The sequence below is a fragment of the Dicentrarchus labrax genome, unplaced genomic scaffold (genome assembly GCF_905237075.1).
Source record: "Dicentrarchus labrax unplaced genomic scaffold, dlabrax2021, whole genome shotgun sequence".
NCBI lineage: Eukaryota > Metazoa > Chordata > Actinopteri > Moronidae > Dicentrarchus > Dicentrarchus labrax.
Window position 1 is genome coordinate 10,780,987 of NW_026136723.1, and position 23,258 is coordinate 10,804,244.

The 23,258-nt window shown below is 41.0% G+C and overlaps 1 protein-coding gene across 2 annotated transcripts; it reads left to right on the forward strand.

Moving 5' to 3' along the window:
* The first annotated feature begins 6,149 nt into the window (after positions 1–6,149).
* Positions 6,150–22,987, forward strand: mfsd2ab (MFSD2 lysolipid transporter A, lysophospholipid b). Of its 2 annotated transcripts, none has more exons than XM_051390467.1 (14): positions 6,150–6,386; positions 9,489–9,611; positions 10,640–10,764; positions 15,454–15,577; positions 15,989–16,067; positions 16,187–16,362; positions 16,519–16,609; positions 17,217–17,335; positions 17,677–17,760; positions 19,536–19,619; positions 19,823–19,935; positions 20,029–20,172; positions 20,822–20,998; positions 21,091–22,987. In XM_051390467.1, exons 1-14 carry the CDS (start codon positions 6,297–6,299, stop codon positions 21,143–21,145), a joined length of 1,584 nt encoding a protein of 527 aa, XP_051246427.1. In that variant the 5' UTR covers positions 6,150–6,296; the 3' UTR covers positions 21,146–22,987. The 2 variants fall into 2 exon arrangements, with proteins under 2 accessions (XP_051246427.1, XP_051246428.1); XM_051390468.1 differs by having other exon boundaries at positions 9,492–9,611.
* Positions 22,988–23,258: the final 271 nt, after the last annotated feature.

Here is a 23,258-nt window from a genome sequence, read left to right on the forward strand (position 1 = left end):
TCTGTCAGTGTGAGGTCTTTATTATTATTCTATAATCTTGGTAACATCTTGGTCTTTTTCTTCTTTTCCTGCCCACATTATGTACCTTGCTGTGCAGAGAAAGTACAAACTCTCCGATCACAGCCCCCTGCTGTAGGGGGATGAGACTCCCATTTTTCATCTTTCTTGACCCTTTGACTCTGAAGTTTCCTCTGATCACTGACAGTTTGCATCTAAAGCTGCAGCATGTGTGGACACGTGATGTTTCCCAGTATTTAAGATCCTTTATATTCCCCTTATTCACCACTCCTAAGCGACTGCAAGAAGATTCAGTTTATTAGCATGACATCATATGATTTCTGGGAACTGAATGTCCCTTGCGGTGCTTTACGCTCAACCTCCTATACAGCCTAAAGATGTGAAAGGTGACAGACAGCCAACGTAAACATAGTGACATCACCAGTCTGGGTGAAATCATGATGCTAAAGCGGTCAGTCCATCCCGATAACAACAAGGTTCAATGTTCTGCCGCTGCGAGCCACACTGTCAAGAAATATGGACTTTGAAACAATTGCCTCAGTTTTCTCAACATGGTGTGGTTGTGGGTTGCTTTCCGCAGCAGACAGATACTATCAGATAGTTTACACTGTTGAATGTCAATTTGGGATTTTCAGTGCCCCTTTTTTGTACCAAGGTTTCCTCTTAAGCTGCCTTGTCCGTTTTGACAACCAACATGAAGGAGGAACCTCTCAGTGGCCTTCTTTCGTAGGAGAGCAATACAGCAGGAGTGAGACATAAAGTTTTCCAGTCAAGAAAAAGTGTCCTTACTAAAAACATAGCATGCAGAGCACTGTGGTCTGCTACGGTATATTGATGGAAATTACCTAATGTGACATCATCTTATCATTTGACGCTGTTTTTGCAGAAATAAGAGTGGGATTCCACTAAATGTGCTAATTTATCAAAGAGGCTATTTAGGGTAGGAATATCTTACAGACACACTATCCTGTAAGTAGAGCGTGACATTGCTTTTTCTTTATAAAATTAAAAAGATTAATGGAAAATGAAACCTGATTTTACACAATAATGGCATGAAATTGTCTAGATGGGCCTACCTTGTAATATACATACAAAAAAGTACTAAGGAGAAGAAGCAGCATGACTTAAGCAGCAAAACAATCTACAGCAACACAAAACAATAAGAAAATACCAGTGTAAATATGAATCTTGTGTTCTTTAACTCTTATTTTATATAATATTATTTTGCAGGGCTCTTGCCAACAACTAAAAGCCTGTGCAAGATTTTCTTTCAGCAGCTCCTTGCTTTGTCACTCTCTTTTTCTCCTCTTAGCTTCCTCCGTCAACATCAAAGCACCAAAGTTACAAAGTGCGTACGATGCGCATAGTGGGAATGACAGAGGCCCTGTGCACCCTATTACAAGTCAGTGCACCATCAAAATGATTCTGAAGCTGTTATTTTGAGGTAGACAAGTTACATCATGTTGCTTTAAAGCCAACGCTGGCTAAGACAACCAAAGCCACTGACATATTTTTATTGTGCCTACTGGGAATCCTTAAATTTAACTCTACAGAATAATAATGAGGACTGTATGAATTTTTATCATTAAATGTGTTTCTCTTTAAGTCTTTTAACTTTAACTCTCTTTAACAATGACTTTCTAAAGTCAAACTGCATCCAAACTACACCACAGCAAAAGCCTTCCCCGATTTGATTTCCATGTTAAATATTCCTATTATATTATTACTTCTCCTCCAAAAGCAATACATTTGTATCACTGTGTATAACTGCATTCAGTTTAAAACACTGACTGGCCAATGCCCATCCTATTCTTTCCATTCTCACTCTCTGTACATAGACTACAAACATAAACCTTTACAAGTGATCACTTGGCAGGACAGACAACATTCTGATGTGGATTTAGGGTGCAGCTAGAAGCATCAAGATGACATTGAACAGTCAACATAAGATATGCAGTAAGACAGGACGTGGCTGCTTACATTTGTGTGTTTAATGACAACCGGGGATCTGAGCTTTTTAGGATGAATATGCTTACAATTTGAGAAAGACCATGTAAACATGAGGTTATTTCCTTTGTTTTGACAAAACTAACTATTAGATATCGACTAGATCTCCAATAAACTCAATCCTTTTTAGTGTTAAGTATGTGGCTACTTCAATTCAGTGAACTTGGCTTTCTGCAGAAAATGTGCGTATAATGACGGCAATGAAATCCACCCTCCATCAGTAAACTCTATGTACCAAAGTGTTTCCTTCATTTAGCTAGTTACCTGTACTTTTAGTGCACATCGTCTGTATGCACTGTCTGAGCTCAGAAATGGCAATTTATTGACAATTCCTGCATCAGTTTCAAAACTGACATAAGTAAGAATGTTTAATTTTACGTGAACAAACATTCTGATGCAAGTCACAACAGGCAGAAAACACAGTTAAAACCTCGTCCATTTTCAACAGTACGATCTTTTTACGCCCTGAGGATTAGCTGGGATCATACAATCACAAAAGACTTGTTAAGTCAGCTGCCATGCCAAGCTGGCTGAGGTCTGGATGTAGGTCACAAGTCTTACACAAATTATGGATTTGAATGCATCATTTTTATGAAAAACCAAAGAAATATTTTTAACTGGTTTAAACCTGATTGACACATAGCGTATAAGAAAGGGAACAACTGCTTCTCAGCTGATCTAATGTCTTCTCTGAAACTCACATGTGGGAAAATACCTGACACGAGGCACATGACAACACCCCCTGACCCTTCAAATCCCCTCGCAGTTTCATGTGTGTGTATTGCCCTCCCTTCTGAGTTTCCACCCCACCTGTAGCTGTATGTATACCCTGCTGCTTGGCTGACGCACACAAAGCTCGACCTATTGGACAGCCTCTGCATTCACTGCATTGCACTGCTGTCCGACTTTCACACACACACACTGTGTTTGGTAACAAATGCACGCAGTCATGAGGCTTTACTCGCAGACACACTGCACACACACACACACACACACACACACACAAATACACACACAGTAAATATATCCACTTGTACACAGTACAGTCGTCACAGGTGCCACATGTGATGTCTATCAACAAGTGTGACTTTAACAACAGTGGTGTCACCTTATACGTTGAGGTAGCACAAAGTAAACACACACCAACTCACAAACTCATGCCAACCGAGTTAGGCTTTGTTGTGCCCATGCCTGGATCAAGCTTTTCCAGTGCAACTGTGTCCCTGATTTTTCCAACACCAAATCCAAGACATTATTTTAGCAATTTAAATAGGGTCACAGCAGCTCCTCTGGTGCAACTAATTCGGGTGCGTTTTCAGTGGCCAAACCAAAAGAAATGGGACAAGTAAGGTGATCCATGGGAAAGTACCTTGGTGGATTAGGGTCAGGTCTCTCAGGATGCAGGGTGCAGTGTACAGTCTTTATCTTCTTGCAAGAAAATGCAGGCGAGTTTGATTTCCAATCAGTTAAGACAAGTCCCCCTTGGTTTAGATGAGCTTTGGGAAGAACAGTGCTTTCATTAGCCATTAGCCCACAGTGTGTATTTCCTTACAAGCAATAAAATGTTTGTCCCTGGCTAAGACGCTCAAACAAATACTATGGTAATAACTGCGTGAAAATGGGGTTACAATTACAGGATGAGGCTAAATGATCAAATATAGCATATTGCACAAGTGGAGAAAAGTCATACAGTCAGTAATCTGACTCAGTAATGTCTGAATTTATCTAAAGTTAGCTAAAAGAGCTAACGTCAGCCCCTATGAGCTACCGACCAAGATGGACGATAGCCTAGCTGCTAAATATGTAGTGGAGTGTATTCAACCGAGCGTGTTTCATTGCTATTGAATTCAGCTTTTCATTTGTGAGAGAAATATTGCTCATTTTAAAAGTTAAATTGTAGAGCTGTGTGAAAATGGTGTAATTTGTGTTAATGACAAATGCTAGTGTAACAGTAGCACAAGAGTTAGCAAACAGACAAGTATCGTCACTTGTACAGTAATATCTATTTAAAGTTAGCTAAGATTAGCTAAGACTGGCTAAGCTACTGTTCACATTATGTTATTTCTTAATTTAAAAGTTACACAATACATGCTAGTTTAACAGCAGTTAGTCCAAAGGTCCATTAAATGTTAAATGTTGCACAGTTTCACTTTAAATAGTAGAACTGTGAGGGTTAACTTTCACCATTATTCAGTAAGTCACTCTAAATTTATTTGTACAAATTATTTTCTTCCCCCTGGAAACTGACATCAACCTCTGACCATCAGTATTGCAATATTAGCATTCATGTCTCAAATCTTCCTTCCTCCTGTGTGAAATTAGCCTTGCAGACAGACAGTATTTTTATTGGCTGATGATATTTCAACACTTTGTAACAGAGCAGTTACTCTTTGCTCCAGAGCTATTACAACAAATTATTTACCAATATTGAAATTTGTTCAGAGGTGAGCAGACAAATGTCAACAGTGTGGAGACTTTCACTGATGAGTTATATTTTTCAATCTGAAGCAGTCAGACAGTATTTTGATACCGACCAGAGTATTTAATCTCTGGATGTAGCTTAAAGTTGATCGGTGCTGTTTTTTTTCTTTGTGTGTGTTCAGAAGCTGTACACTTTGGGGCTATTATGGTGGAAAATAATTTCCTTGTTGACTACAAATAACAATATCTATCTATATATTTGTATTCCACAGGGTTACTGTCACCTAAATTTACCAACACAACTTCAGCCGGGCAATAACCTGCTATCTAATCTGCAGTATGTTGACACACATCGATTCGTCTGTATAACAGATTCACAACACGTGTGCGTAAGGTCTGAACTTGACTGTACAGTTGGCAAGGTCATAGTTCAACAATTATAAGAGGTTTAATAATGCAGCTGAGAAAGCCCCTATTAGAAGAGTGTGTTAATATTGGGTTTGTGCAAACAAATAGGTGTATAGTTCTCAGATAAACCTGCATTGTAAATGTGTGTTTGAACTAGGGGAGGCGGCAGGTGTGTGCGCTCGTACCTGAGATGTGTTTCAGAGTGTGTGAGGGTGGATAACTATGTGCATGCATGGCCATGAGTAAACATTGCAAATATCTATACGTCTCCTATCCAGGGGTTCCTACCAGACACACAGATGCGTATTCAAACTCAGCATCAGTGGTGGTATGTGTATACTGTATAATTATGTATACTGTAGGTTTCATGGTATGTGTGCCCAGCTAAAATGGGAACATATACCTCTCGCCAGAGCAGAACACGCTCTGCCAATAAAGACCTCAGTAAGAGAGTTTGACTCAGGCAGCAAGTAGACAACCTCCGACTAGCCGCATGAGTAAAGACGTTGTTTGTTCTACCACACATGAGGGATCTTGTGTGTATGCTCCTATTGAGCAGCAATGCTATATGCGTGCCCGTATTAAAAGATGGCCGCTTTGAAGAGTCTACATCGATGGTCAGTACAGAGGAAGGTGGTCACTTTGAGTTGACAAACAAAATAAATAAATAAGTAAATAAATTCAAATAAAATGATTTGACAAAAATAATATCAGCTGAATTGAGAAAAAGAACAAGATTGTAATATATATTTGGATTTGAAGATCTCTCTCAATCAACAAATCTCAGGACCATAGTCAAAATTTTATTTATTTATTTAATTAACCACTGACTTCTGATTTCTACAGGTCTTGTCTCACAACATGAACGTCTAAAAGCTTTATTGTGAAATTAACTACATTTTTTTACTTTTGAGGTCCAAAAGTAGTCAAATTGAAATGAGCCTAAGACACATAATACACCCACCACATGTAAACTTACAACGGCATGACCTCAGCTTCTGCCCTGACATTATAGGCACATTGGAGCAGTGTGTTTGTTAGTAGATATGCCACATGTGACATTTTCACGGCTACTTCTTATTTTACAACGTAGATGTAAAATCAATATTTTTTACACAGAATTTCTCCTCCATGTCTTCAGTAAGAGTTGAATGTCTTATCTCTTCATGGTGGCAGCTGTGGCCTGATGATATAGGATATAAAAGCCTGAGTGACCCGCCTTTAGAGAGGCGTGGTCAAACATGGGGTGAATGGCACGTTGGAAGGGGGCGGGGAGCTCTAAAAATTACTACATCCACCCTTTCTGCCACCGCACAAGTATTCAAACAGATTGTAGACCTCGACGATACGAATTGGACGCGTTTTCTTTTCACACCTTATCGGAAGATTGATATTTTCTACATTTTTCTATCAAGTCCAACCAAGAGAACAGCTGTTCTGCTATGGCAAAAGGAGAGGGAGGTGAACAATACTCCAACGCCAGTTTATTGAATAAACCGGTCAGCTCGGATGGTATCACACTCGCCAGGAAGGTGAGTTTATGCATTGATTCAAAATGAGGGTTTGGTTTCTTCTGAATCACGTCTCACACAAGACGAGAGGGGAAAAAAAGGCTTGTTTCGACAGGAGTGTGTGTTGAAACACTTGAATAAATGGAGCACACCGGTAAATTGACATTTCCATACAGTGAGTCATGAACGGTGGCAGGGCGCGCGCCGCTCATTGCGATAATTCATCACCAGAGTTAATCGATATTTCCTTCATTAGTGACTCAGGAATTATTAGAGGAATCAAATAATTGATTAAAAAAAGATATATAAATTTAAACAAATGTGATTAAATTCAGTCAATAAATGAGCTGTACTCCAGCCCTTCCTCCCCGCTCTCATCCTCTGCGTATATCAACAGATGTAACATCATATCGATTAAATCCGATAAAACGAGGCTTCGGACGGTGTTCAACGCACTTAAATATAGTAGGTTTAAGTCATAATTTCTGTGTGTAGACTGTAATGATTGTGGTTGTCTGTGTACTCATTACCCCAGCCACATAGAGATAAATTAAAATCCCGAAAATGCAAACGTTGGCTACTCTTTCTTTCTTAACGACAGCTTTTAGCTAAAGCTCACGTTCGTTTTAGTTCTATTGTTAACTGTAAGTTAGCTCGTCAAATAAGCCTTATGCGTTTATACCTTTCTCATTTGCATAACGGTCTTTCTCATGAATTTAAATAAAATCGATGAAAACTGCAGCCACACTGGACATGAGAGTCTCTCAGAAACCACAGGTTGTAATGTCGACTAAAAACATGAGATATCTGCAGGCTTCATATCATTTTATTTTGGATTCAGTCGCCAATAGGTGTGCTTTAGTGCTGCGTTCAGGGTCTCCCCTGAAAGCCCCCTCACGTCTCAGAAAAGGTTCTCCATTTCTAGCACTTATTGACACATGTACGTCGAAATTATTACAAAACAATACGCTGGTGTGTGTCTTCTTGTTTCAGAAATATTGTGGCACAATGATTTGGATTGTAGTAGCAAAATGGGGAGGAGAACATTTGCATCAATTCACTGCCACAGTAGTTAATTGTTATGAAACAGGATACATGTAAATAATAATAATAATAAGCGATTTTTCTTCCCAAAAGTCTTCTCGGTTGTTGAACAAAATCTTCACTTAATTTAGTATTTCTAGTGCGTTTTGGGGCGGGGGTAATTCTAATATTTCCTACAGCTTTGAATGCAGCAGGAAGCACTCGCCAAGGCGACGTGTCAGACACAGAGGGAGCATGGGAGACTATTAATTCCAAAAAGCTTTTCACATTTCTGTCTCCAACTGCAGCATTAATCAGACATCCTTATACTAGCTTTCGAGTATTTGAAAAACCTCACCTGTTTATAGGATGTGAATTTGACCTGAGCACGTTCTCAGTCTACAGTGGTAGCATGTCATTATCATTACTGGTGATAACAGTGGCCTTGGGACAGTAATTGGTGGCTAGTTTTACAGTCTGTGTGAACCCTTACATCAACAGACACACTCTACTCAGCTACTGTAACTGATGGGACATGGATGCAAATGCAAAGAGGAGTTGTTTAAGTGGATTACTTAAAAGCAGTGTGATGAGAGTCAGTGACACTAATACAGTCATACTACCACCTATGATAGTTACATGACACAGTAGGTATGCAATGTCATTTTAAAAGAAGTCATTATTGCTTTTCTTGCACACAGGTAGAACTGGTTTAGGGTTAAATCACATAGTGAACATGAGTTGGACTCTAGTCAACTCTTTTCATAACTACTCTGCATTGCATTAAAGTTACATTGGTTTACGAAGTAATGTGCATCACATGGTGGGGGTCAGGTTTGGTCCTTGAGACCACTCATTTACTACCATGGAGACATGACCTAAATCTCCAGGTAGTCCCAACTGTTGTAAAGCCAGCCATTGTGTTCACTCACTAAAGTCTGAATAATTGGCTCTATGTTTTTGATGGTGCCGGTGTCTTATTTCATCCAGAGACAGTTTTGTCATCTAAACAAAGGCTGGGTTGGGTGTATCAACAAGACAAGGGTTGGTTCCCTCAGCTGCACTCACAGCGATGCTTTGTGTTGTGGTGTGATTTTTTTTTTTAAGATGGGGAGGGGAGGGGGCAGTGTCCGTTTTCTTCTCATGCGTATCGATGACATATACTTGAGGAACACTGAAATGTGCCTGCAGCTCAAGGTCATTTTCATTAGCGGATGATGCTATCTTTTATATGTTCTCTTAGGCTATAACATTACACCTTTCCTCATTCAACACCAGTGATTACATTTTTTTTTTGACCAGCTGAAAAGAGGGCAGATTAGGCAGCACCAAACAAAACCTCTTGATTGGCCAGGGAGGACGGTCTGCTGCGGGGCCGGAGTGATCAGAGCATTGGTCAAACTGGCAGGCCAGTGCAGACTGCTGCCAAGGTGCTGTCACCCTGGCTGTTGGTGTTGTCATGCCCTGGCACTGATCTGCAGAGATTTGTGTTGCTATTAGAGGAGTTGTTTAGTGTCTGACGGTTGAGGAAATTATTACATCTACAGTGGAGAACATGGAGAAGAATGAGCACTTGTTAGAAAACCAAGGGTTTCTTGTTTCCCAGTGGCTGTCCCTGACTTCTGCCAAATACACTACATGGTGGTTAGCTTTTTGCCAGCTGAACTTTCTGGTCTTAAGACTCTCTGGCGATTAAGAATTTAGGCTACATTCCTTATGAGTCACTGAAAAATGTGTTGTATTAATCTGACTAGTGAGAAATAGGCTGAAACTTGGAGAAACGATAGGTTGCAGATTAAATTACTTATACAGAAATTGAGCCTGGGGGATATAACTGTACACTGCTGTATTGCAGTCACCCTGTTAGGATTTAGCTGCTGTCGCCAACTCTGTAGAACTGACCCCTCCTATGACTGCAAGGGCTCTAAGGTTTGCAGACAGCTGCAAATACTTTAGCACACTTCCAAAAGTAGTTATTATCGTCTGCTTTTTACTTGTGTAAAATTCCACAATGATGGTTGCACTTTTAGGGTTAATGTAGTTAATAATTTTATTTGGTTAACGTTCTTTTTCTGTTCTCTTTCCTTGTTTTCCCCCCAGCAGGAAAGGAACAGGTTGTCAGTCTGCAACAAGATATGCTATGCCATCGGCGGAGCACCCTACCAGATCACAGGATGTGCCCTGGGTTTTTTTCTGCAGATCTATCTACTGGACGTAGCTCAGGTGAGTTGGTTGAGTTTATTTCAAAACTCCATGGTCACACCTGTCTATACATTTAGTCACTTTCATAAGACAGAGCTAAGTTTGGCCACCCTGCTGCCCTTAAACGACCACCTTACTGGGAATGGGAACATACTGTACACCCACACCTGTCAACCCTGTGTCCTGCCACAGTATCTGTGGTGGCATTTACAGTCTTGAGAACAAGGAGTTGTGCATGATATTCCTGTGCCCTTGAATCACCTTTCTCATAAGTGCACACACAGGACATTGTAATCACCATAGCTCACCAACAAAGGGGGCGATTATCCCAAGTAAATGAAGAGGTGGAAAAAGTTTCTCTTTCGTTTCCATTATTGACTCCATGATGGGGCTGCACTGTATCAAAAGGCTTACACAGGCTTGCTCAGAAAAATGTTTAGGAGGGGGTACGATGGTAGCAGGGGTGAGGAGGGGCTCGCTTTAATGGGCTTTGACAGTAATCTGATGGTTAAGGCCAAAATAGCGTGTAAGTCAACCGCTTCCCCGGGGTTTAGCTTTGTCGGGCTACAGAGATTGTTGATTAAGAGTCTATTGGCTGACACAGCGTGGCGCAGATTGTACAGTCAGGAGTGGAACATTCACCCTTTCTGGCTTTCAGTCAGCCTCGTCTCCTCTGCACAGTGCTGGATGAACAGCAGCCATGCTGAGCTGCCAAGTGACACTATTTGAGTTGACTCTTGCTAAGTGTTGCCTTTTGATTATTGACTTAAAACAAGCGGATAACTTAACACTACTCACTATAATGTCAAGATTAATTTTAAATCTACACTGCTGACTGCCTCATCAAGCAGCTTAACGGTTTAACAATACAGCCATAAGCTATGTATACAATAGTTTGTCAGTCATACATACATGTACAATGCCCAGTGTATTGTTTTTACGGTAGTAAAGGGATTGAATGTGCATCAAGAAATGACCCGCTGGATTGAGAATTGCATCTTTTACTGCCATGGTTTTTCACTGATCTTTGTGTCTTCTCCTTTTGGCAGCTCGATCCCTTCTATGCCTCCATCATCCTGTTTGTGGGCCGAGCATGGGATGCCATAACGGACCCCACAGTGGGCTTCTTGGTCTCCCGAAGCCCATGGACGCGGTTCGGACGCATGCTACCCTGGTAGGTCCAAATCCCAGCTGGAACCGGCGAGTGACAGTCTGATATTGTTAGTCTTTATTTTATATAGGTCTACATTTTTGAGCTTTTTAGTGGATCTGGGTTTTTTTCTCCGGAGCACCTTCCTCCTCCAGCTGTAACGTTTGAGACTCCAGACCGTTTCAATTAGCTTGTTGATAAAGCCCAGTTATATCATTGAAGCACTTATCACATATTTGCTGTTGGAAATGCGTAATGGGTGGGCTGCTGTCAGACTCTGTGAGTCAGCACTGTGAGTGTACATTTACCAGCCATACACTGTACATGTGTCAGTGTTTGGGGGCGGAGCTTTGTTCAGGAACTACATTTGAATTTTCCTGAAAGGGGTAACTACGAGTCACAGGGCTGTATGATAACATCATATTACGATTATTTTGACAGATCGTGCGACCATTTGTCCATTCAAGATCCCTACCCCCCTTTTCTCTCTCATTCACTCTCTCTCTCACACACACACACACACACACACACACACACACACACTGCTGCAATACATACAGGCCATAAAAGAATCTACTGAAAAATGCCTTTAGAAAACAAATATAGGGAGCTCCTGCGGGCAGTAATCTTGCACATTTCCTTTGGCATGGCATTGACAAATATAACTCCTGCCTGCTACCGTCTCTGCTTCTTTCAGCAAGCACACAAACCACTTTTCAGAAGGAATTCCCCCAGAGGATTCAGAATAATTGAATCTCTTTATGTTTAAATAGAGTGCTCAGTTTCAGCTGTTTGACATTATTATTATAATAATCTCATTTGTAAGTTGACATTGAGATATTTTTTGAATTGAACATCATTATTAACATTATTATTAGTTTGGTTTTAGATGAGTCTGACCACTGCACTTTGTGACATCCCCTCATTAAGAGCAGCCTGAAGCAAAAATAATGTTAAAATGTTGCTTTGCATCTTTGTCTGCGTGTGACAGGCAGGCTGAGGGAGTGGGAGGACTGTGACGCTCCAGGCCCTTTTCACAGAAGGGTTACTGACCCTTTTCTTTTGATTCGGCCCCTCCCCCACCACATCTCTGCATCTCAAGCTCTGAGCAACCTACCGGTACACGGCTTTATCTCATATGAGATATTTGTCGCTTCATGAATGTTGCATTCATAAACAGACCATGACAGTTGCAGACCCCTTCTGCAACTGCCATGTCTGAAGGGTTTAATTCACACCGTTATGTCAGAGACGGAGGGTGTAAGGTGTCAGTGTGAGCTGCTGGTTACAGAAGGGGTCTCCTGTCAACGTAGAAGATATTTTAGAGCCACTGTCACTTCAGTAGTCGGGAACATGCAGTACCTCCATAGAGCGATCAGGCAAAAAGGACAGAGCAGCAGAATGACACCCTAATAAGAAGAGGTAAATGTCTCAGAGGGTCGAGGCATCTTTTGTAATGAGCACCACAGGGAGATGCAGCTTATTTACTCCCTTGCCTGCTTGATTAAAAATGTAATTACCCTAGTACCCTTATGAAATGTGTGTAGCCTGTGAAAGAAGGGGCACAACTGGGAGATGTCATGAAGGTCTCATGTGGTCCCCGCCTCAGTTTCCTGTGTTAATGTTCCCTTCAGATGGGACCTGCATAATTAATTTACAATAAGGAAAAGGAATGGCCTTCCTGTTCAGCTGTTGGTTAGCACTTCCAGAGAAGTGTATCCTTACAAAGGAAATGATTCAATTTATATGTCATGGAACATGTATGGTTTTAATTGACGCCACGTCACACGCTCTTACAAACACCAAACCAATCAGAGAGAGAGAGCAGTGTTGTCAAATTGCTGACTTTCTTGCTAGATTTATGGACTTTTTAGAAACTCTTAGTGACTAGCAACAAAATAAGCAACTTATTCAGACCATAAGGAAAAAGGTGGACAATATATGGTTCTTCTGCCACCAGCACCGGGGTCTCTCCCTCTCCTCTTGCATCATGTGCAGGCGGTCACTGGGTGTGGCATGTGAGGCACCTTTGACCTCCGGGTCTCTGGATTAGGGTGTTAGCCTATATGTAAATAGTTTGAGCGTCTAAATATTTAAACAGTTTGTTTGATCTTCTCCCTCCCTTGTAGATTTTTTACATTTTCACTTTAAATATATAATGCCACTGTAGTGCGTTTGTGATTATTTAGCTAAACAATAATAATGTTCAAAGTGTGTGTGTATGTAAATTTCCATTGCCAGGAAGGACATATGGGTTTGCAGTGTAGTTTGCAGTGATGCATTTATTGATCAAACAGGAATAAACAAAAAACAGTAACTCAACCAATGAATAAAAGATTAAAGAAAATAATGAAAAATATAAAGTGGTTATCAACAATTATTCCAGAGTAGCCACTGTGAACCTTATTTTTAGATTTCTACATGTTAGCAGTGTCATAGATATCCATCTTGAATCAATTTTTAATAAAAAAAATTGCATACATATTTTTTTTTGCATGTATACTGTTTATTCATACAATGTGAGACTCTTATATCATTATTGTAATGTTCAGCCATCGTCAAGATGCTGATGTTTGAATCTCAAAAAGTGGGTCATGCGTGGCGCTGCTTGTGCACAGCGAGATGCATCTCGTCCGTTTGTCAGAGGTAGGGTGTGGGTGGGATGATTGTTGGAGGAAGAAAGGATGGAGGAATGATTGGCATGTTGAGTCACATTACGGTCGGTTCAGTGACGAACGGAGTAAAACATGAGCGGAGTGCCTGAGAGCAGGGAGGAATTGGCAGAGAGGCGGCTCCATCTTACAAACTCTGTGTTTAGGAAGTGGGGGAGGGGAGAGTGTGTCAGGGTAGCTTCTCATTGGGCCAGCCCACAACACACCACATACATGAGCCAATAGCGCATCGCTCTCCGTTATGAAGGCCCGGTAGGATTTTTAAAGACTGGCTGAGGAATCTGGGAGGTTACTACAGTTCAAGTTGTGCCACAGGGGTAGAATGAGTTGTACTGTTGTTACTGCGGGGCTACAGGAGTGGTCAGGAGTGACAGACTGCAGGTTTCCTACTACTCCTTAAACATACATTTGTATTAATTTCTTTGGACACTGACAGTTATGTTTGTATTACTACTGCAAAACCTACTGACTGCCTGTCTAGCTTAATACGACTTTCAAACTGAAGCTGAAGATGAAGTCAAGGCCTCAAAACCAGAATCTTGGCTTGGTTTTCATCTTTGATTACAGCTGTTTGCCCACCCAGCCCCAATGATGGCTGCCAGAATACAAAATCACATATTGCTGTCATATTGTTTCATATTGTTACATTCTGTCTATAAAACCGGCTCTCACAGTTGATGCAGCAGGCTGAAAGCTGTCACCTGCCAAACTGAGATAAAATCACCTTCCTAGTCAGCACGGCTATTCAGAGCACATTTAAATATGGTTCCAGGAAGGGCATCTGGCCAGTACTTACATGGCCTTCTGTGTCTCTGCAGTTCTGCAAGCACAGTGCAATAGTTGGCGTAGCCTTGCAACCTGTTTAAAGCAGAGGTTTTCCCTGACTGATAGAAGTCAAATTAAGTAGTGTGTTTGATTTGGTAGGTGTTGGTCTCATTTGGCACAGAGGAAATAGGCTTGCTTTGGAATTGCATTCCTGAGTGTGATTTCATTTCTTGATAAAACACCTGCTTTAACTTGCACACCACTCCTGCACTCCCACACTGACTGTTTGCAGTTGCACGCAGTGCGGTCACGTCAGCAGTCATGCAGAGGAGAGAGAATACCGAATGCCACTCCTCCTTTTCACTTTACATTTTCTCTCTGTAAAGCATGTACTGTTTATCTGGCTGTAAATGAGCTTAAGTTGATCGGTGCTGAGTCTGTAGTGAAGCTCTTAAGTTGCAGATCACTTTGATTTGATATCAGTCACTGCCAAGAAGAGAAGTTGCGTCATTCATGACGACCGCATGCTGTTGCTTGTGGTCTGTTGCGTTTATGAGACCATATCCTGTTTGATAAGGATGAATCACCTGATGTAAATGTAATAAACTATTCCTGTAGAGAATAGATGGACAAGCAGGATGCCCGAGCTGCTTCCTTTTCCACAAGCCAAGCTTGTGTCCGGAGAGATGTGGTTGTTCTCACAAACTCATATCTGATTGGACGGAGATTATCAGGTCATAGGAAAAAGGAAGTAATGAGAGGAATTCTATGGGGGCGTTCCTGCCTTTTTTTCCTGCTAAAATGACATGATATTACAGGATGATTTAGACATAGGCGTACAGATGTATTTACAAAACTGAAATGACACATTCTTATTCATATTTTCTTAAACTCACACACATACAGTTGCCACATTGAAGCATCTTTATGTGACAGAGGGTGTTGAATGAGTCATTTGTACAGGAAAAGACATGTTTGGCAAGATTCACCAGTTATATCCTCACATAACCACCAGCCATACTTGAAGGCCAACCTGTTTCATGCATTATGAACACAAGGAACACTGTGTCTCTATTAATGATAATCAGTGTGAAGAAAAGTTGGCACAAATTGAATGGCCAAAATGTGTTATGTAATGAGTGGCCCCTCACTCCATTAAGACTGGTAATTGTTTACTGTGTTTTCGCGCTCGAGTAGGATCACGTTTTCATCCACTGATGTTGTTTTTGTCTTTTCTCGTTCCTCTCCCCCTCTCCTCTCCTTTGTCCATCTGAAGGATCCTAATCTCGACCCCTCTGGCTGTGCTTGCCTATTTCCTCATATGGTACGTTCCCCCCTTTGAGGATGGCAAAGTCCTCTGGTACCTTTTCTTCTACTGCATCTTCCAGACCCTTCAGACTGTGAGTACCACAATAGTATACACACACACACACACACACACACGCACACGCACACACACTCACACACTATGTGACTACTCTGTTGACTCATGAGTGTAATACAGTTCAGGGAAATGTTTAGTTTTCCAATTAGATTTTTTTCCCATTTCCACACCCTAATTGTGATTCATGTTTTGTTTTCAAATCCTTCAATTGCACAATAATCTAAAATAAATCACTCAAAGGGAAAGTTGGAAAAATGATTATTTGTTTTCTCGCAAAAAATAAAATCAGATTGATCAAAGAAGATTGATATCAGTCTCTGCGAGTGGTATAAATCTTGCAAAGAACAATGACATTAACTTGCTTTGACAAAATTTAAGAGCTGTATTAATTTTTCTTACCATGCTTCTCTTTTTCTTTGCAAATCAGTGCTTCCATGTGCCGTACTCTGCCCTCACCATGTTCATCAGCTCAGAGCAGAAAGAAAGAGACTCAGCCACTGCATACAGTGAGTATCATAATCAGCATGTACAATTATTATTTTCTAAGTGAATCTCCTGACAGAAAACAAGTCTAGTGTGTCTCCTCCTCAATGACTAAACGTCTCTTGTGTTTGCCTCCAACCAGGGATGACGGTGGAGGTTCTGGGCACCGTTCTCGGTACAGCTGTCCAGGGACAGATTGTGGGTATGGCAAACGCTCCCTGTCTCCCAGGACCCGGTGACCTCGTGGCAGACCTGAGCAACTCCTCAAACTCTGTCGGACTCAATAACTCAGAGCCAGTCATTTCCCTGGAGCACACGGTAAACAAAGGAGTCATGAGTCATTAGTCATATGTTTGACGGTAAACACTAATAATAACTTTACTGGTCAAATGGCTAGAACTGATGAGTGCTTAAATAGAATCTGTGAAACAAACAGTGCTAACTGTCATTTTCCTCTTTTGATCTTCCTTACAGAAAGTGGCCTACATGATTGCTTCTGGTGTCATCTGCTTAATCTATTTCCTCTGCGCTATTGTGGTTTTCTTTGGTGTGAGAGAACAGAAAGGTAAGGCATCAGTCTCTCAATGAAACAGCCTCCGTCCTTCACTTTAGAAGCCATTATCCAATCTGTAAATTGCCTTAATTTGACTTTCATTCGAAGCCAAAATGAGGGGAAAAACTAAGGGGGTGAATCAGAGATTCATCTTTTGCTTTTCAAATTGTTGATTCTTGACTTTGAAATTGCATTATATAAGACAGTCAACTTTTTGCTTTAAACTTTTAACCATTAAATCAAACTTTTTGTGTGTGAATCTTTTGTTAATCGAGCCTAGGTTTGTTCAGTTTTGTTACTATTAAAAACCCTGAAAAGTTGCTCTAGTTCAACATCCTGATTGGACTCACATAAACACGTTAATGTGACACATGCACAGTTAAAGCTGTATGCTGTAGTATGACTGGGCTGTGAGAGCACGCAGGCTTTGGGTTAAATGAGAAACCTTGTGACCAGCAAGAGGACTAATAGAAATTCAGTAAAGGAAGAGGCTGAAAGGCAGCTCATGTAAAATTTAAAAAAACAAAACATGGCAGTGGGAAGAGTTTAAAAATGTATTCAAGTGGATGGAATTTTTTTAACATCTTTGTTCATTCTTTCCTACTTTTCCTCTTTTCAGAGTCTTGTCGCCCCAGGTCAGAGCCCATGGGTTTCTTCCAGGGGATTAAGCTGGTGATGGGGCATGGACCGTACGCCAAACTGGTCATGGTCTTCCTCTTTACCTCGCTGGCTTTCATGGTGCGTATAGAGAGAGACACACACACACACACACACACACACACACACACACACACACACACACACACACACACACACACACACACACACTTTTACCATGGGCTTGATTAGTGTATGTACAGTATGTCAGTCTCACCTAGCTCTCTGTGTCTACCCACTGTTTGTGATTCAGTGACTGATTTCAGCCGGCTTGTCTTATGTGAAATGTTGGGAGTCTCACCCTGGTTCGTGCTCCCAGCCTGAGTGTACTTGGCGCCTGCAGGGTTGGCCCGAGGCGTGTGTATTTGTGTGTTTTAGGCAGTAAATTTGACTGTGCGAGTCTCTCTGCTCTCGTCCCGCAGCTCCTGGAGGGAAACTTTGCCCTTTTCTGCAGCTCCACTCTGGGCTTCAGAAATGACTTCCAGAATATCCTGCTGGTCATCATGGTGAGTACACATTTTCAGACAGATAGGTGCACTGTTCCCATAGCAACGGCTGCATTTCCCTCTGCGTACGAAAACCTTGAGCAGCCCGTTTGTGTGGAATAAGTTAAGCCATTAGCTCCAGAGTGCAGACAAAAGCTTCCCTCTGAGGGCGAACACATAAATTGTCTTCAATTACAAGGCTGCTCTGTTCTTGGTTAGAAAGCAGTGTCTCCTGGCTGCACATTTCCATGATGTGTGTCCACTCTGCCTGAATGCCACCCCATTCCCACAGACAGGGAAGGAGCCACCTTTCATTATTCTTTCGTTTATATCTCTTGACCCCTCTTGGAGTTCCTCGTATCAAAGAATCACCTCAATCCTGACGGGTATTAAACCCAATTAATCCATAGATATGACTTGTGTAGCACGCACAGCAGAACTGTACGGGGGTGAGAAAGTACAGGTTAGTGAGGTTGAAAAGATTACATGCTTTGATCCTTTACTTTATGGAAAGGATTATGGAGCCAAGGCAGTAACCTCTTTGTTAAAGTACATTTATTTGGTGAAATTACCTTTTTTAGAGACTTCAAAAGTGTGAGCTGTCACAGGAACTGCTCCTTTTGAAGTTACCCATAATCGGCACTAATCCTCACCTTAAGTAATTTGATGAAATGTCAGATTAATCCTGAAAGCTCAGATCTTCTTAGAACAGAGATAAATTAAGCAAGTCAGACTAACAGGCATTATATAAGGAGGCATATATAACTGATTGAAACGGTCAAAATCAAATGTAATGAAACGCTGTGTGATCGCAACAGTGAGTGTTTAAATGATTGCAACAAACAAAAGGAGACTTGTGCATCCTTTTTTGCTAATGTGAGGCACGTTGCAGTAGGTAGGTGCTGTATGGGACGTTGTTCTCTCACTTTGCACCGCAAATTAACTCAATTTCAAGGGCTGGATGGTGTTTATGTCAGAGGAGTAGCCATGTTGTGCTACTCATTTTCATTTGGTGGGAAAACACTGAGGTTAGCTGTGTAGAATGTGCTTTATGGGGTCTGTTTAAAGATAAAGCCATATTAATTGATCATTATGTTTCATTCATTTCATTTGAGATAAGGCTCATAGGGCAGAGGTTGAAAGGTGTGTGAGCAGTGGCAAAGACTGCTGATGTGGCAGTAATGCCAATGAAATGAAATCATATTCGCTCAGTGTGAAACCACATAAAACAGAGTGTGAAGCCACTGAACAAGTCATCATACAACAGCATTACAGAACAGAATGTGTGGGTGGTTTCACCCATATCATGAGAAAAGGTGGGAAAATACTGTTGCACCATTGCTTTGTGTTATCTTTACCTTAGTCAAACACGCAGGGGTCAGAGGCCTAACTGATCTGAGCGAACCCTCCGCCCCCCTGCAGAGTCATAGGATGACCCCTGTGGAGGTTTGCATCACATTTGAGCTCAACTTTGTTTTGGGAAGATCCCTAGAAACCACATTGTCTTCCATAGTTGCTGTGGTGTTTGGCAGATACGAGAGGTCAAATGCGTGTCCTTCTGCATCTGCACACACGTGTTGTCACACCCAAATAGAGGCTGAAACATTTCGAGAATGTTGTGGATCTTTACTGTGATGTAGCATTAGAGGGTCCTTTTGCAAAATCAGGATAACCTGTAAAAGAGGGGCCTTCTGTGGAATTTACGGGAACTTTTGTGAGTTTAGTCAATGTTTGTGTATGTCAAAACGAAATCAGACAGCTGGTTAACCAGACTTTGAATGTTTTTCCCCCCTCAGCTCTCTGCTACTCTGGCTATCCCCTTCTGGCAGTGGTTCCTGACTCGCTTTGGGAAAAAGACTGCGGTTTACGTTGGCACCTTGGTAAGGCCCAGAATTACATCCAAACACCACCTCTAAGTCTTAAGAAGCCTATAAGACTGACAGGCATTCGTGGATATTCTACTTTATGAGTTGTAGGAAAACGGCTCTAGTGTCATTAAGAGACTTGTTTAGGAGAAGTAAATGTCTGAATGACAGCTGATGTAGTGCGCTTTAGTGGTCTAATGTGCTTCTGTTCTTTCCAGTCTGTGGTTCCCTTCATGATCCTGGTGGTGTGTCTGAAGAGTAACCTGATTGTCACCTACATTGTATCCTTCGCTGCCGGAGTTGGACTGGCTACAGCCTTCCTTCTGCCCTGGTAAGACCCCTGCTGTCTCCTCTTTTTTTCTTTTCTTATCAGGAATACACACATATCTAAGCAATCATGACTCTAACTTTTTGTGTTTTTCAGGTCTATGCTGCCCGACGTTGTTGACGATTTCCAAGTACAGAACCCAGACTCCACCGGCCATGAAGCTCTCTTCTATTCCTTCTACGTCTTCTTCACCAAGTTCGCCTCTGGAGTCTCCCTTGGCATTTCCACTCTCAGTTTAGAGTGAGTATTCACTTAATCTCCACACACACACACACACACACACACACCACACACACACACACACACACACACACACACACACACACACACACACACACACACACACACACACACACATCCATCAATCATGCACACTTATATTACTGACCATACAGACATCCACACCCCACATCCTAATAATCCTTAACTGGCACTTAATGTACTTAATTTGGTTAAATTTGGCTGGTTAAAATGTGTTTTTGTTATCCTGGTGTGTCTCCTGTTTGACACACAGACACACATAACCTACATTGTAAGTCATTCAAACCATTTTTGTAGGTGTTTCATTCAGCTTTTATCCAATGCACAGTGACACAATAGAAGTCTAAATGAGGCTAAGCCAAATCTCCCAGTCGCCAAATCCCACATCAAAGCACGGAATTCCTTTTGCTTTCATTAGATTAAGTACAAAAAGGCTGTAGTGTAGCATCACATGACTGACTTTAGAGTGTTGGCCTTTGATCAGCAATTTGGTGCCTTCACATCAAGATCTTGGATAGTTTCCATAGTTAGTGTGTGATGTGTACATATAAAACCAATGCTCTGCAATCAGTAAAGATGAGAAATACTTCTGTTTTCAGTTTTAAAATGTATGTTTCTTCATTTTCAGTTTTGCAGGTTACATCAGTAGAGGCTGCACTCAACCAGAAGCAGTGGATTTAACCTTGAAACTGCTGGTTTCCGCCGCCCCCGTAGCTCTGATCATAATCGGCCTGACAATACTGTACTCGTATCCAATCAACGAGGAGAGGAGGCAAGGCAACCGCAAACTGCTTCAGGAACTAAGGTAAGGCGTGTGGATTGAAATGTTTTACTCTCTTTGGTTTGCGTGTCCGTGAAGCAAAACTCCAACTGAAGACACTTTATTTTCTCTTGCAGGGACAACGAAGCAGATTCAGAAACGGACTCGACAGAACTGGCCAACATTGTCTAGCACATTTTTAGAGACCCACAGACCAATCAGTTGATCGACTGGTATTTTGCACTGGACGGGACCAACGGATGTGGGCCTGTCGGATCATACAGACACTGCCTTGTCCAATCACACTGCTGCTGTTCCACATCTAGAAACTTGACGACAAAACACTTTCCCAGCATGAAATTCGCTCTCCTCTTTTGTTCAGTCAGACAAGTACAAAAGCCTTACTTTTTGTATAACATACTACTTTTGAGTACTGTGCAAGACGGTTTCAGTTTAAATTGCACAACACCATGAAATTTGGTGGGAGCATGTTTTGTCAGTGCTGCCATTATTGGTGCTACTTGCTGGAGCTGACCAGTTTACATCCTTGTACATGACACATGACCTTGAGCACTGCGCCAAAAACGACTTGGTAGTTCTGAGATGTGAACATTGTGAGAAACTTGAACAAACAGCCTTAATTTCAGCCCTGTTTTGGGGTTAAAAATATCAAAACTGACAGTGTCAGTTACTTGCTCTTTTTTTTTTTTTTTTTTTTTTACATGTTTAAATGCATTTTGTAATTTTTACAAATAATCCTCATAGTTTACTTAAGCCAGTCAGCCAGTTTGTTTCAGTGAGTTTCCATCTCATTCCCATCCCGCTTTTTTTATTTTAAATAAGCCGTAATAATGTGATGTTGGAACTGGTATACAGTGACAGCTGTGCTCTGAAGGGCTCCTTTTTAGGTCTCCACCATAGTACTGAAACCACTACAGTAGTAAAAGCAGTTAGTTCGCACACATAACTGCAATGTTTATTCCATCAAGTGCATTACTCTCATTATGTTATTTATAGGACACCTACTGAAGACGGGAAATGCTTCTTTCCTCTAAATGCTTTAATTTCCATAACACTGAGAGTAACTGGAGCTACAGCCTGTACTAGTTTAGTGATATCATTATTTAAATATTTATTAGTTTTAATTTTTCTGTTTATGAATTAATATTTGCTGGGAAACCGTGCCTCTTGCAGTATTTAAATCTATTTAAAGCCTGTGTGGTTCCAACTGAATTAGAAGTTTCACAATGAGGAAAATGGGGATGGGAGGCAAATTTTAAAACATTTACACAGCTTTTAATGCATGTTGCCATCTCTACTGTCTTCGCTCCATAAGCATTCAAAAAGGGAAGCACATGAAAGAAGAGTTTTGGATGTTATTTTTTTGTGTGTGTATATATATATATGTGTGTGTGTGTGTGTGTGTGTGTGTGTGTGTGTCTGTGTGTTCATTGAAGGAACAGCCAGGATGATATGTGACATCATCTCAATCCTTGTCATGAAAACGTGGATTGCCATATTTCATATCTGTTGATATGGAAATGTGTACATACAGTGTAATATGTTATACATACTGTTACATCTTCGACATGTTGTTTCTGACAACTGGTTTGCTGATGTGAAAATGTTTCATTAACTTTATTCTTTTTTTTCTGACCCAGAGGTTCCTTACATACTGTATATGCCAATATTGTGCCATTTTCACTCACTACGCATGTAATAATTGTACATCCTGTATATCTCATCCTGTTTTATTTTGTCAGTGTTTTGCCTTTTATGGATCTGTCAGTGACCTGCCCTCGTGACTCTTGAGGCTGTAGCCAAATGTGTGAGCTTTAATCCCACAGGGACACACAGAAGCCTTTTGTACATGCCTCCTGTGCATATGTATATATTGTATGTAAACCTGTAAATATCTTTGATATTTGTGGCTGCAAGTGAAATGAACTTCTGTACACTGTACTGTAGTTATTTAAGAAAATGTTGAGATTGAAAAAGATATTGTTAATAAATACTAATAAGTGTACTGTGAAAGAGTTGTCAGCATTTTCACTTTTCATTTTACACAGCTATGAGCCAAGCTTTAGCCAATTTAAACAAGAACAAATATGGAAGAGTTGTTTATGTACACACATGCATCATGTGGATAATTAGCCATAATCCACACAAGAGAGAATGATATTTTAGTAGCTTCTTCTATACCCTGTCTTTTAAACATTCAAACTGTCCTGAGGCAGCTGAAGCAGGTTGGAAGAGAAGCAACAATGGCGATTAAATGAGGTGATTCAAGGACAACATAAAAGTA